At 41.1% G+C, this 15,652-nt stretch overlaps 1 protein-coding gene across 1 annotated transcript; it reads right to left on the bottom strand.

Annotated features, from left to right (window-relative positions):
• Window positions 1-175: 175 nt before the first annotated feature.
• On the bottom strand, window positions 176-13,855 carry rps6kl1 (ribosomal protein S6 kinase-like 1). The gene is made up of 12 exons (XM_041812967.1): window positions 13,774-13,855; window positions 12,962-13,087; window positions 12,646-12,819; window positions 12,321-12,445; window positions 10,765-10,857; window positions 8,552-8,599; window positions 7,163-7,295; window positions 3,363-4,796; window positions 1,201-1,290; window positions 940-1,022; window positions 762-857; window positions 176-643 (listed from the first exon to the last, which is right to left on the bottom strand). The coding sequence occupies exons 3-12, from the start codon at window positions 12,779-12,781 to the stop codon at window positions 533-535; spliced, it is 2,349 nt and encodes a 782-aa protein (XP_041668901.1). The 5' UTR covers window positions 12,782-12,819; window positions 12,962-13,087; window positions 13,774-13,855; the 3' UTR covers window positions 176-532.
• Window positions 13,856-15,652: the final 1,797 nt, after the last annotated feature.

The raw sequence follows: 15,652 nt of genomic DNA, 5'->3' as shown, positions 1-15,652 counted from the left end.
ATTTGATTTTAAAATGTTCTCAAGCTTAAATAAACAGTAGATACTACTGTATGATTTATTAGAGAACATGTTGGATCAAATTGGATTCAACAGCTGATAAAAAAAAATTAAGAAATTACAAAATGATTACCCATATCGACCAAATACCAGGGATAGAGAAGAGGTTACAATTTATTGCCTCATTTCCTTATATTTGTACATTTGTTGTGAGTTGGTCCAAATATTTCTGAGTCTGTTGGTTTCAATTTTCATGCATGGTAACAAAGGGTGATATGCATGGATAAAACAGAATATAACTTTAAATTCCCATTTGTGAAGTCTTGATAGAAATACGAAATGCTGTGAAAAGGGGCATATGATCACTTTTGTTCTTGTTTCAGTGTATTTTGTCATTTTTCTTGTGGAAGCCCAAAAGTCAAAGGAAACCAGGATCTGTCACTGCACCCATTCAGCCGTATGAGGATGCTTTAATTCAGATTAACCACAGTCTAACAGCGAGCAGGGAGTATCAATGGAGCTTCTGCTGTTCCTGCTAACAGCTCAGAGCTTTCCAGGAGATGGCGCTGAAGAAAGGGTGACACTTGATGTCGCTGACACCTCCACCTCCAGAACCCAGACGATAGCCTGCGTCAAACTGAAGCAGCTATGGGGCAGAATAAAGAAGGACAGAGACATCAATTCAGATTCCACTGAGTGAATGTTGCTGTGTGTAATTGATGGAGAACAGAATCCTTGAGGGTGTTTGAAGCCTAAGATCTGACCTCAGTGAGCAGAGACGCAGCTGCTGTGCTCAGGTGGTCGGGGATGAGCAGCTGGGTGTGGGAGTGGATTCCTGCTGGATGGAGCTGCCAGAGTGGCTGCAGGCAAAGAAAACATGACAGTGTTGTAGTTTTTTCATGAATGATGCAAATCAGTTTACTACTAAAATCTGTCACTTACCATTCCTGTGAGGAGCTCAAACAGCAAAGCTCCCAGACTCCACCAATCACACGCCTCAGTCACTCTGGATACCCCACCGATCTCTGTCAACATGCAATCACATGATTTTAGATTTAGTTTGTATCTCAAAACAGCTCTGAAAATAACCCTGTCTTTGTGGGCAGTACTGCATTTTCAACAGAATTGAGGCATTTAAATCCTGCCACTAGGTGGCACCTTACACCAAAGAACTTCTTTGAGTCCAGTGAAGGCAGCTTTTACCTGGAGCACAGTACATCTGGTCCATGGCTTTGGAGCAAATCTCTGACTGAACCTCACTCCACTGGCCGAAAAATGTCAAACACACCTTTCCTGTGAAAACATCACATTTAATCAGAATCTTATAGCTACAGAAGCCCTGAGCAGACACACATTAGTATATTTTATTCATTCTGTGAGGTATATGTCTTTATAAGATCTGGACTTATTTGTCTTAGTTCAAGATAACATGCTGGTTTTACCATGAATTCAAAGTGCTAACAACTAATTTTTCTAAAGCCCTATTGCCTAAAAAGTTGGGATACAGTGTTCAAAATGTAAAAATATAATGTGATTGTTTTAAACTATTGAAATACCATATTGCATTAAAAAACACAAAAGCAGCATGTCAAATGTCAAAAGTGAGGGGCACAGATGGCCTTGCTGTAATGTTGCGCTACACAGCTCATCCAGTTTGTTGGTCTTCCATTGCCTGTCATTCACTCCTTGTTTCTGACTTCAGCTGCTTTACTATCTGTACCTTAAAGGCAAAAAGTCCCAAAATAAAGCTTTGAAAATGCTGAAACCAAGTGATCTCATAATTTGGGGGAAAATATATGACCTTTTTAAATATTATGCTCACAATACCTTTCATAAAAATTAGTACAGTAGCAACAAAAGAGCAGAAAAGTTGAATGCTGAAAGAAAAAATCTGGTGGGACAGCCATCGATGCATTCATTAACTTTACTGCTACTCCCTACAGAGTCACAAAGGCTAGAGACGATTCCAGCCGTCATTGGGCAGGAGAGTTGTTACCATGCTTAACCACCTAATTATCTCCATGCCTACATACTTACATATAACTATGTATGCATCTTTTGTGCAATATTGCATACATAGATACAGTTATGTATGCTTTCCCTGTGTAATAATACATGCATAAACACATCTTTATATGCAAATTATGTGCAATAGGGATATGTGCAATTAAATTGAGCACTTTTAAATAAACAGGCCAAGGGCAAATGTGTTTCCTCAAGCACATTTATAATCATGTGCATTACATTAACACTTTACCATCTGCCTTATGCACTATAAGTGTAATGGACACTTTATTCCTAGTCAGTCTTAAGCGAATAAATCCGCCTTCTGCATTGTTGTATAGGTCTTTGTTTAGTCTCTATGTGTTGTCTGATGTTATGTATATTTTTTATTTTCATTATGTACATGCTTGATGTACACTTTTATATGTATACCACCTACCTGCCAGAGGCTACAGATGGGAATTAGCCTGACTGCAGTCTGGCGCATTTACATGTCCATGTTCATTAATGTGCACTGTCCCTTACAATAAATATGTAAATGCATATATAAGTAAACAAAGTACACTCTGGACTGGTCGCCAGTCAGTCACAGGGCTGACATAATGAGACAAAAAAACAGTCACACACTCACATTTATGGGCAATTTAGTCACCAATTAATCTAACAAGCATGTATTTTTATGTGATAGCCAGAGTACCTGAAGAGAACTACAAATACACAGGGAGAATATGCAAACTCCTCACAGAAAGGGCCTGTCCAACAGGGATTCTGCACAGGAACCTTCTTAAGCGAGGCAACGGCACTAACCCTGGCACTGCTGAGCACAATAAATCAGGGCCAACAACTTAGTCACATGACTGGGTATAAAAATAGAATCTCAGAGAGGCGAAGTCTGTCTGAGAAAGGATAGGAAGAGATTCACCAATCTTAACTGAAAAATAGTGCAACATTTAAAGAAAGGTGTCACATTATGATGTCTGAGCTTTTTTTGATCAGCTATAGGCTTTAAATGTCTTGAAGTAATCACATTTGTTTTTTATATTTTTAACACAATGTCCCAACCTTTCTGGATAACAAGTTAATTTTACTCATTACTATTAGATAATAAACCTGGTATTCTCATGATGTCAGATAATTTTCTTGTAATCTGGAAAAAAAAAAACTGCGACAGGCCAAATCAGTGGCATTGCATGCTGCAGCACCGACTCTAATAAGCAAAGTTAAGCTTAATTTTGTGTATGAGATAAATCAATCAAGATCTGGTCATAACAATTTGAATAAAATTGATAGAAACCTCTGCTTAAGGCTTCAGTAAATTTCAGTTTCCCACATCGATCTTAAAGGAAACTCTATAAACTCACCATTGCTGGTAAGCAGCACATTTCTCGGGTTGAGATCCCGACACAGGATGCCTTGCTGATGCAGACTCTCCAGTGCCAGAAGGATCTGAGCCCCCCAGACACGCACCTCCGCTTCTGGAAGCCCCCAACAAGTCTGCATGGTCTTTTCTGCAGGCCTGGAGGGCTTCATAGGAAACCGAGGCAGGTGGCACCAGCCGTCTACTTCTATGATCTGATCTTCCCCCTGTCCCTCTGATCCCTCTGATTTGAGGACAACATCCTCTGTCTTCCTGTGGGGCAGGGCTTCAGCAGTGTTGGAGGAAAACCAGCTCATGAATGAGCGCTCTTTTGTAGGTGGTACCTTCTCTTTTGGACTTAATTCACATGCCTCCTCTACACCATCTTTTGAGCTTGTTCCACCTTTGTACATGTCCCCTGAGAGGGCCAGTTGGACCCCTAAAAATGTCCCCTGTTTTGCTGCAAAGCTGTGACAGAGGGAGGAAGAGGAAGTCCAATGGCTCTCTACAGAAATCTGTGAGTCCGTGTGTTCAGAAAATACTGCTCTGTCTGTACTTTTGACGACTACCATCCCGTTTCTTTCCTCGCTGGTTGGGCTGCTTTCCTGCTTTGAGTCTGTAACCATTTCTGTGGCATGACCAGTCAAAACAGACCCTTGGTGGGAGCCATTGGTGTCCCATGAAGCCCTGCCTCGAATTTGGGTTTGGCAATGGAGAGGAAGATGTAAAATGGCTGGGGAGGAACTCAAACCGTTATATTCACTGCTGGGTGATCCTGCTTTTGTCAATGAGGTCTGGTTGGTATGAGGTGATGTTGGTCCTATTAAGTTAAGTGAATGACTATCAGTTACTGCATAGGGGTTGATTTTCTCACAGTTTTGTGCTGGTTCAGCAGCTTTCCAAGCCACTTCAAACTCAGAGCTGCATTCCGTCAGTCCCATCCCGGCCTTCTTCGCATGCAGGCCTGACATGGTGTTAAGGGCCTGACTGACACGAGCGCAAGACAGAGGAAGAGCGGGCTGTTCCTGAGTTTCACCAGAATGCAAACACAAACTGGGAGCTGGTGGATGGATGTGGGTGTTGACCTGCGCTCTTGTGGGGCCAGTATGCAGGGTTAGCCTTTCTAGCTTGGTATAAAATGAAGCCGCGGAGCGTTTGTTCTGCAGACAGCCCGTCTCTTCGATGTAAGAGTGAGTGCCGCAGCTTTCCACAAGCTGCTGAGTCTCGTCCCATGAGGTGGGAAAGTCAGTATCAGCACTCTCATCACTTAGCTTAACTCTTGTGCCTTCTCCAGTGTTGTGCTGGTAGTCTGTGCTGATTGAAGGTGAGGTGTAGCTGGTCTTCATTTTGATGCTTGGCTGCCCAGCGGTGAAGCACTCTGGGTGTTCCTTAGCCTTCTCGTTCCTTAGTTTGTTCAGCTTAGAGAAGAGCCTCCCACCTAGGACAATAAGGTCAGAAACAATCAATCAAATACCCAAACTGTGATACTTTTCATGCCTTCTAATGCTAATGCTAATGCTAATGTTAATGCTAATGTTAATGCTGCAAGCTAACCATGCCAAAAATGGCAGTAAACAACACACAGCCCAAAATTACATCAAACAAAAATAGGCTATTTCAATTTTGTGTTCAAAAAAAAATTGTATGGCCAGAATTTTTAAGTATTGTACCCAACTTCCCCATAATTCCTTGTGACTACACAGACTATCTAATGGCAGAGCTAGCTAGGTAGCCATAGCATCTTTTCCTAGCCCTCATGATACCTTGCGTAAACTCTGGGTGCGACCTCTGGCGTCTTCTACCACTGAATGAGAAAGTGGTACGTTTTATAGCAACAAGATGCTAATCCTGATAATTAAAGTGGTTAAGAGATTTTAAAAATGTGTAAATGTCATCTGTCATACTCAAATGGTATGAAGTGATCATTCCTCCACTTCCCACTGGGATGGAAAGACAATGAAGGAATGGCCTCTGATTAAAAAAAAAAAAAAAAACACAAGCATGTTTAGCTAACTTTATTAGCTTCATATCTTAACAGACGTAGAGCCAAGTCAGGGCCTTCAATGGATATTTCTGTATTTTTGAAGTTGAGTTATATGAGGTATTTGGCAATGAAAGTGGCATTGGCCTCTAGTGATTTTAGTGAGTGTTGACTCCTCAAACAGGACGCGTTGGAGGAAGCTAGGCTATATAGCTAGCAGACAGGTACAGTTTGTCTGCATAATTTTGAGAGATTAAGGTAAAAATGAGCCAGAAATGCTGGCTCAGTTGTACGCTATATCGGAACATTTTTTAAGCATTTTATTTTCACCCAGGAAGCCTCTGTGTTTGGCCCTATTTTGCAATGCAAGCTTCAGTTACTGGCTATGTGCTCTTCCACCTCAGTGTACGTAGTCAGCTGTTTGTGTCTGCGGGCAGCAAGTGATGATGACGTCCTGTGTGCTGTGGCTTCGACTGGGTACTTTAATTAGCCAGAGTAAATTGAACAACTTCTACAGATGGAGACTCAGCGAGAAGAAAGAGAGAGGTGAAAAACTTCAGTGTAGACCAGTTAGCAGGAGAAATCTAAGGTGAAGGGGTGTAAACCATGAGCCCATGCCCACACAGAGAGCAGCTGCTGTCACTTCACAACACTTCTTCAGCACATTTTTAATCAAAGTGACTATAACTAGACTATTTTCATTTACTCAGATCTATGAGGTTCTGAATCTAAGTGTTTTGAAGTGTAAGAACCTTTAAACTATATCTTTTCTGTTATCCTCTACTACAGGGGTGTCCAAGAAGTAAGTAAAGTTAGTTAAGAGTAAAACCAATGCAATGTTGGTTAAGATATACTGAGTGATTGGGTATGCTTAAATGGCTAGTTGAAAGTTGACAAGGCAAATGGTCAATCATTTTAAGGATTTTGAGGAGGCCAATCAGATTTCAGGGGGCCCTAAGCAGCTCTGGCTACCACTGGCCCCGCCCTGGAACATCATTGGTGTTGCTATTTGCTGCTGTAATACTTTAGGTCATTCAAGATATCTTTATTGTTTTAGTTGCAAATATTTTTACTATTTATAGTGTCATCTCAATTAAGTTCTGAAAAAACAGCTATTTCTCCTTGTCAAAATGTTTGTTTACAGTATTAACATGGTAGCACTGCTTTGTTTCGAAACTAAGAAGAATAATACATTGTAGCACAAGCTTCATGCTCTATTAAGGGCCATTTTTCATTTAATTTAATTTAATTTAAATAATTTTTGGGTACCGGTAATAGTGGGCCACAGTCCACATAAGGCCCCAGGGCCATAGTTTGGACACTCCTGCTCTACAATAAAGAACAGCTGCTGTGGTGAAGTCTGTGTGGGGCATGTTTGTTGCATCATGTTTATTATCCCAAATCAACATGCATTCCAATACGTATCATATTTTGAAGCTTTGGGAAATACCCCGCCCTACTTTTGGTGGTTATCCATTATATTTAACCACAGGGAGAAACATTTTTTTCCTACTCTGTTACATCACAGTAAGTTTCGCAATAGTTCTTATTGGCTAGTTTTGTGTATACTAAACCTTATTGGCTTTTCAAACTAAACACAAAGGGCTTGCATACAGGTCACTCACATTTATTCAAAGAAACATTGAACTTAAAAATTGTTAGTGACACGCAATGATCAAAATTCTTCATTGTAACTAAAATTTCAAAAAGACAATTTTATATACTCTAGCTTTAATTGCCTGTATAAACAAAGGACTGAGATTTACACATCTTATAAGCTCCACAAACCAACAGCACATATAACAGAGCAGTTCACATCTCACCTTTCACATGCTCCAGATGCAGGTACACTGCATCCTCGCTGACGTAGTATCTCAGCAGCTTTACCATGTACGGCACCCCCTGAGGAATAATGGTCGGCTGATCCCTGCTCTCCCAGCTTGACTTAACCAGACTCTGGAACGTAAAGTTTATAAAATGAAAGAGGGAGAATGCACATACACACATATCACCCAACCAGGTCACTCAGATTTTCAAGTATGGTCCTTCTAAATGTGCCTAAAGTAAAAGGCAAATCAGGGGAAGGTGCATTTAAACATTATGGTGCTGTTCTATGGAATAAGCTGCCAACTAACCTGAGATCAGGAGACACTTGAAATTCTTTTAAGAGCAATCTGAAAACACTGCTTTTTTCTTATGCCTTTGACTGTTAGATGAAGTGCAATATATTTGCATTTTTCCTTTATACTCTAAGGAGTACACCTGACTTGCACTGTATATAGGTGTGTGTGTGGGAAGGGGCAATTTGCTTGAATTGCTGATTGCTTTTATCTGTTTGTTTTTAATCTTCTGTAAAGCACATTAAGTTACACCTGTATGAAATTTGCAATACAAATAAACTTGAATTGAATTAAATATGCAAGAAGGAAACTGCTTTAAAAAATAACACTACTACTGCTTGCTAGAACTGCTTCTTTAAAGATCATGGCCTGTCAGTCATGCTGTCTCCAGTCAGTGTAATTTGAGTTGCGCTTGCACTGTCTAAAAGGGTGAGCACTTTCATGCACATCAGTACAAGGAGATACTCAGGGAGACAGGATGGAGAGAGCTCCCATCGACTGGCCTGCCACACAATACAAGGACGGGCTCATCTATCAGTGGGTAGATGTCTGTCATGGACTGGTCTTTAAAGCTCCTGTGAAGAGCTTTTATCTGGTTATAAAATGGACTAAAATTAACAATGATGCTTCTTTTTTTTTAAAGATTTATTTTTAGGCCTTTTCATGCCTTTATTTGATAGAGAAGGGACAGTGGATAGACTTGGAAACAGGGAAGAAAGGTAAGGAAGGACATGCAGTAAGAGGCCTCAGGCCGGATTCGAACCTGAGCCACCTGCGTACATGGGTATGTAAAAACCACTCAACCATCTCTACACCCATGATGCTTCTTTTTAAAAAAGACCATCAAAAAGATGTTCCTTGGAGTTATTTCATTACCTTAACTGCAAATAAACTTATTACTTACTTAGTAACTTATTAATATGCAGGAAAAAATACACAAAACATGGCTGTTGGGGGATTGTACACAAGGGGACACCAAATCAAAACAAAGCAAAGATTCTTCATGGGAGCTTGAACTTAATTTGCTTAACACAAAGCAATGTAAAAAGCATTATTCACTACTTACTTTAGTGTGAGAAAATAAAGACTAACCTTAACGACAAATGTCTCCTTATTGACCATACTTTGGACAATCAGGACCTTTAGGAAAAACAATGAAGATACAAATAATGTTCAAAACACAAAACCAACACAGTTTCTGAAACAGACAGGTAGTAAGTCTCAAGCCGTGGTCAGACTACACATTTTTAGCACTATTATAATCCAACAGTCGTACACTCTAAAAACCGGAGTGCTGATATCCCAGCGTTCAGAGGATTTAACTCCCAAAGTATAAATTTAACTCCATCCTGAGTTAAACGGTCTTCAGTGTAATTTTAAGTCGCCGTAGAGGGTCAAAAGGTTTAAGATCCGCCCACTGCCTATTCAAATCTGGGGATATATAGGCAGAGTTTTCCCATTATGCCCTTGGACACAGTGTTTAGATTTGTTTACGTTGCCTGTTGTACAGTAATCACTGCTGAGATAACTTTGCTCTTGCCTCAGATGGATTGTTGTTGTTTTTAATGTTAAACACTTCTGCATCATGAGTGAGGGTGTTCATCGAGTTAGTCACTGTCTACCTGTGGAAGTCTGAGGAAAAGTTTGTTCATCTCTGACAACAACATCCCAGCCTTGATGATGTGTCATAGAATCAATCATGACAGACTGAATAAAGAGAAATGTTGGTGAGATGCGGACACACTTCAGCAATTGAGTAACTGTCATTAGCATTAGCATCATGCTAGCATACACTGCCTGGCCAAAAACAAAGTTGCCACCAACAAAAAGGTCACACACTCTAATATTTCGTTGGACCGCCTTTAGTTTTGATTACAGCACGCAATCGCTGTGGTATTGTTTCGATAAGCTTCTGCAATGTCACCAGATTTATTTCCATCCAGTGTTGCATTAATTTTTCACCAAGATCTTGTATTGATGATGGGAGAGTCTGACCACTGTGCAAAGCCTTCTCCAGCACATCTCAAAGATTCTCAATGGGGTTAAGGTCTGGACTCTGTGGTGGCCAATCCATGTGTGAAAATGATGTCTCGTGCTCCTTGAACTACTCTTTCACAATTTGAGCCCGATGAATCCTGGCATTGTCATCTTGGAATATGCCCGTGCTGTTAGGGAAGAAAAAATCCATTGATGGAATAACCTGGTCATTCAGTGTATTCAGGTAGTCAGCTGACCTCATTCTTTGGGCACATAATATTGCTGAACCTAGACCTGACCAACTGCAGCAACCCCAGATCATAGCACTGCCCCCACAGGCTTGTACAGTAGGCACTAGGCATGAAAGGTGCATCACTTCACCTGCCTCTCTTCTTACCCTGATGCGCCCATCCCTCTGGAACAGGGTAAATCTGGACTCATCAGACCACATGACCTTCTTCCATTCCTCCAGAATCCAATCTTTATGCTCCCTAGCAAACTGAAGCCGTTTTTTCCGGTTGGCCTTACTGATTAGCGGTTTTCTTAAGGCTACACAGCTGTTCAGTCTCAATCCCTTGAGTTCCCTTCGCATTCTGCATGTGGAAATGCTCTTGCTTTCACTATTAAACATACCCCTGAGTTCTACTGTTGTTTTTGATTTGGCCAAACATTTAAGTGATCGCCGATCACGATCATTCAGGATTGTTTTCCAACCACTCTTCTTCCTGGAAGACTATGGTTCCCCACTATCCTTCCAGTTTTTAATAATGTGTTGGACAGTTCTTAACCCAATTTTAGTAGTTTCTGCAGTCTCCTTAGATATTTTCTCTGCTTTATGCATGCCAATGATTTGACCCTTCTTAAACAGACTAACATCTTTTCCACGACCACAGGATGTGTCTTTCGACATGGTTGTTTAAGAAATGAGAAGTTACTCATTGCATCAGCTGGGGTTAAATAACTAGTTGCCAGCTGAAAGATAATCGCCCATGCAGTAATTATCCAATAGGAGGCTCGTACCTATTTGCTTGGTTAAATCCAGGTGGCGACTTTTTTGGCCAGGCAGTGTATAATTTGTTTTAATGTTTGGCTGGGCGAACAAATACAGTATAGTACTGTACAGTAAATACAGCATGTTTGTTAGAATCTTCTTCAAGTTTTCACATGATTGATCGCATACCTCCTTGTGGTCTGACACGACTGTCAGCAAAGCCAAGGCATGAATTTTTGGCTCTGTGTTCACCTTATCTGACAGAGTGGCCGTAGTAACAGACAAAAGAATTATGTAGTCTGACCTTGGCTTTAGGATACCAGCAAAGCGGTCTTACCTTATCAGTCACTCCAACCACCTTACACATCTCGAGGTCCTCCACAGGCGAACTCAAGTGTCTGATTGGTCTGAACCGCAGACTGCTGTAACCCTGAAGACGGAAGGCACAGAAGATATTAGTGACGGTTGAATGAAGCAAGGGAGAAATGCAATTTTCTATGTTTGTGTCATGATTAAGGCTTACAGGCAATATAAAAGCACAGTACACTTCTTTTTACCTTTTTTAATTTATCTTTTATTTTATATGTCCACATTCTCCATATTTTTTTGTGGTTTTTAGAGTAATCCTTGAGTATTTTTTCATTGTAAGGCTTCATGGTACAGTCATTGCACTGCACTGCTCATCTGCATGAGGAAGGCAAGGGGTGATAGAAGGGAAGCTTCTGGGGACACAGTGGGATGGTAAGAGCGGCTATGGAGGTCAACAAAACTGAAAATAATGGTAGGGCTTTCAAAAGATTCAGTTCATCGTTGTAATCTGAAAAGTCTGCTTACATGAAAAAGCTTGTTCTCCGTGAAAACACTCTGATGCAACAGACGTAGCTCACCTAGCTCCTTTAACTGTGTAAGCTATGTAGATAAATGAGCTACTTAGTTAACATAGCTAAAGCTAAGCTCACAAAGCAGCTATGTAAGCAACTTAGCTACATTATCTATGTAGCTACTTCAGCTTTAGCTACATTTGCTGAAGCTCATGTTGCTAAAGCTAACTTAGCGACATTGCATAGCTATGAAGATTATGACATAAACTTATCCATGGAAAGAAGAACTTGCTATGGATTGAAAGGTACACGTAAAAGGTTATTTTTAATGACACAAGGTACAAATGCACAGTGGTAGACTTATTTTACATTACTAAGGCTGCAGCGGTTTCGCCAAAGTGTGCTAAAAGGGACAATTAGCGTTCAATTAACTGACATTTTGTCAAAGAAACATAACACGTTTTGTTTATTGCCGCTTCGGTTGAATGTATCCTTTAAACCCCCTCCTCTTCAGATGGTTTTAGGCTTTCTTTCTGTAATGTTATTAACCCTAGCAAGCCCTGGGAACTCCACCATTTGGCCGATAATGTCAGACAGTGTACAGGCAAGCCAGGACCAGCACTAAAGTTGGGAATCTAGAAAAGAAATGGGAAGAAATGGGGGAAGACCGGGAATGGCATTTGACTATCTGAATTGGTTTTGCTCTGAAAACTGATCGGAAACAAGCCAAGGATGCTTATTTAAGCCAGGAGTCTCATGCTAATGCTACTGACCCAACACACATGCACCAATACAATCAAAGCACACCTGGAGAGGGCTCATTTACACGGCCATTTCTGTGTGCGGGTCTATGAGCATGGGACATTGAAATGTTGAATCTAAAACAGGCCCTAGATATGTAATGGTATTAGATAGAAGAGGGTTTTTCCCCCATATGCTACAAGAACTGACTATAAAGGCCTCAAAATGCAGCAAAATTGCTGTTATCTTACATTAGGAGCTCAAGAGTAATCATTTCAAGCAAACCAAAATGTAGTTTTCTATAAATGCCAAAATGTGATGCCTGTCTTACCCCTAAATGAGAGCTTCCTTTCCCAAGGTTATCCTGCAGATGTGTGATGAAGATTTCCTCAGCCCTCTTCAGATACTGAGTTGTTTTTCTCTTCACAGCCTCCCGACGATCCTTATTTGGATCCACTGTAAAACATTCAGAACCAGTGAAGACAAAACAGCAAAACAGGACCCTCCACTGCCAACTTATGACTGTCCAACCTTTGGTCTGTGACTTCCTGTTTTTATTCTGGTCCACATGTTCCCCATCACGTGTCTTATACAAACACGCCTTTAGAAATTCCTCTTTATCACAAGATTTAAAAGGCTATGTGTTTTCCACTTACACTGAACCCCATTCAGCAGCAGGTCCACCCCATTCTTGTAGTAGCTGAAAGCAGCCTCATAGTCCTCGTTGACCTCACTGTCCAAGGCCATGCGGATCTGCTTGGCCGCCTCTACCAGGTAATCCCTCTTCGCCATCGCTGCTTTGTTTTGGACCCTTCAGGGACCGGATGGGCCTGAGCACATGCAGCGAAAATAAAGATACTGCTGACTCAGCTGGACTAGAAATCAGAAATAGGAGCTGAAACTTTAGCTGCAAGTGACTCTTTCTGTTTCTGCTCAGCTCTTAAAGACCATAACTGCTCTCTCTGGTCTCACCTTTGCTCCCTGCTTTTATCAACAGCAGGGCACATCTCTGTCCGTTGTCACTGGGCCGTGTGCGTGTCTGCCCCCAGCAACTCCAAGGCTCAGGTCCGTGCAGCCGAGCATGATCATCTGTGCAACCTCAGAGGAAACAAAGAGTTAACCTCCAAACCAGCACAGGAAGTGAGCACAAGCTCGTGCTTACTATTTTAGATGAATGGAAAGAAATGCAAACGTCCAAAATGACAGGGAGGTTACTCAGAGTGCTGAGGCACAATGTGTGTCATGGTGCATGTCTTGGGCAATGCATGGTTAAGTTAAAAATTAAGATTACACTATGGAAGGTGTCTTGCTTTATTTTCACAGTTTAACATGCAATAAAAGAGTGTGTTTCTGAATTCAAGCAGCACAGAAATAGACCCACATAAGCACATAAGTCACATGAAATGGATTATTTTCAAATACTGAATACATTCTTTACAGCTAAGAATTTTAAGATCACTTTAATTATGCATTTCTCCTTTTTAGATCCAACATAATGTTATACTAGTAAGGCATATGAGGTTAAATCTAAAGAAAAAATGCAAAACAAGGCCTGGATGCCAACTACAGTGGTTCTAAATGTGGCTGAAAAACAAACATCCCACACACATACACCCCATCCTGGTTACAGTCATGGAGGCAACATCCTCAAGGGGTGTTATGAAACACACAAAGCCATCTTCTGTCTCCTCCATCACCGCCCATCTTCTCCCTAAACATGAACTCCCTAGTACATTATTTAGCTATTCAACCAGGATAAATAAAGGGATGATAAAGAGGTGTACCTGACGTGACACGAGCATGCTCTGGTCCCTCCACCCAAGCAGCTACACCAGCAGCATCATCAGCAGCAGCACCCGTGTCTTCACCCGCCTCATCACACTCCTCTCATGAGAGGAGGAGGAGGAGAGAGAGAGCTCAGGCAAGGTTGCTGATTGGCTGAGCGTGATGTCACTTTAGGGTACCATTCCACACAAGGCGCTCACTCCCCCTCCTCCTCATCCTGACAGATGCTGGGCTTTTAAAGAGACAGCACTGTTTTTGTGTGCACTGAGTGAAAGCCATTTTTAACCCTCAGTTTCACTCCTAAAATGGATTACAGTCAGCGTGTACAACTTAATACAACCAAATCCCATTAGAAAATTGAGAGAATATGTGTTTTTTGTTTTTGCGTGATGTTTCCCCTTGTGTATGAATGGAGGGAAAACCCTGCCCAGAAGCTTTAATCTGCTGGTTCTTGGTGCTCAGTACCAGATGGAGCCAGGCTCCGACCAAAGCACAAAGGAGAGTCGTTTCCTCCCCAAGGGAGGGCCGGCTTACAGAGGAGGGGTGGCAGGATGGCAGGAGAGGAAGAGGAGGGGGCTGAGATGTATCAGATGCTGCAACCTTAACCAAAAAAGAACTAAAAGGCAGGGCTCTGACAGTTTTCACATCACAAATCTGCTTTTTTACAATGCATAAGTGAATTAAAACAGAGTTTACAGATATACAGAGTGGGACAGAGGAGGCAGGGAACTCAGAGTACTTAGAGGAAACCTGCACCTAAACATTTTTAATTGTCATAATCAGAGAAACACACAATCAACAGAAAATATGAACACATATGTATTGAACAAATAACTTATAATACACTCCTCAAAAGCCCCAACATATCTTCATAGCAAACAAATTATTATTTGGGAGATAAAAATGGCATGCAGTAAATAAATGTAGAATTAGTGGCAGAAGAATGGATAGTAACACTAGTTTGGGTTATGATGCTCTTGTAATTGCTTATGGAGTACTGTTGGGTATTTATATTTAAGTCAGGAACACTCTTGTCACACATTGAACCATTTCATTGCAAAATGGATATACAGTTTTATTTGGTGGAGAAGGCTCTGCTGAAAAGATGCTCCCTGGGTTAGTCAAGCAGAATGCTTTGACTTTCCAGGGAGCACATGGTTAGAAACCCCCCATATAGATAGATACATTTATGACAATGTGTACTGAATGAAATAAAATTAGTTCAAAAGCAGTAAATCCACAGTAGCATGGATCTGAATATGAAGGTGCAAGAAGCTCTCTGCTATAAAGGAGGAGGCTGGGGTGGAGGAGGTTAAGCTTTGCCAGCAGCAGCAGTGTGGTGCATCAGCATCTTTGCAAGCAGGGATTAGTGATAAGTATGTTATATTTAAATGCACCTCTGTGTTGAGAGGAAGAGCTGTGATTGGCTGCGGGAGCTGGTAGGTGAGAATTGGGATCAACTGGCATGACGTGTCCTGCATGAACTAACGCTAGGCTTCATTCAACAATTGGGTATGTCCTGTAGTTCTCTGGCTTTGTAATCTGAAAAAGATGCTTCAAAATTTTGGTTACTTGTTATGATTACCAGTAGCAAGGTGTGGGTAGAAGTCTTATTTGCCCCTTAATTACTTAGAATGCTCCTGAACACGAATAAACTTTCTTATGGTACCAAGATAGCTGGTATTGTTTCTTCTTATTGTGTAAAATTGTTCTACCATCTCAAATTCTCAACAACAAAAGTTCTTTGAAACTAAGTGGTTGATACCTGAAGCATCTCAACAGAGTAATTTTCAACATATACTCACAGTATATTTTTCCCATGGAAAATGAAAAAACTTTGTATGTTTATATTTAAAGAATATTTGATTAACCTGAACC

Source organism: Cheilinus undulatus, linkage group 18, assembly GCF_018320785.1.
Source record: "Cheilinus undulatus linkage group 18, ASM1832078v1, whole genome shotgun sequence".
NCBI classification, from domain to species: Eukaryota; Metazoa; Chordata; class Actinopteri; order Labriformes; family Labridae; genus Cheilinus; species Cheilinus undulatus.
The sequence above is the reverse complement of the archived record's forward strand: the minus strand, read 5'-3'. Positions and strand labels throughout refer to the sequence as shown.

Excerpts from the sequence above, each read along its gene's own strand:
- rps6kl1 (XM_041812967.1), bottom strand. The coding sequence starts at position 12,781 with ATGGCGAAGAGGGATTACCTGGTAGAGGCGGCCAAGCAGATCCGCATG. Across the intron at positions 8,600-10,764 it reads TGGTTGGAGTGACTGATAAG|GTCCTGATTGTCCAAAGTAT; the intron begins GTAAGACCGCTT and ends TTTTTCCTAAAG. Across the intron at positions 7,296-8,551 it reads AGGAGACATTTGTCGTTAAG|AGTCTGGTTAAGTCAAGCTG; the intron begins GTTAGTCTTTAT and ends TTTACGTTCCAG.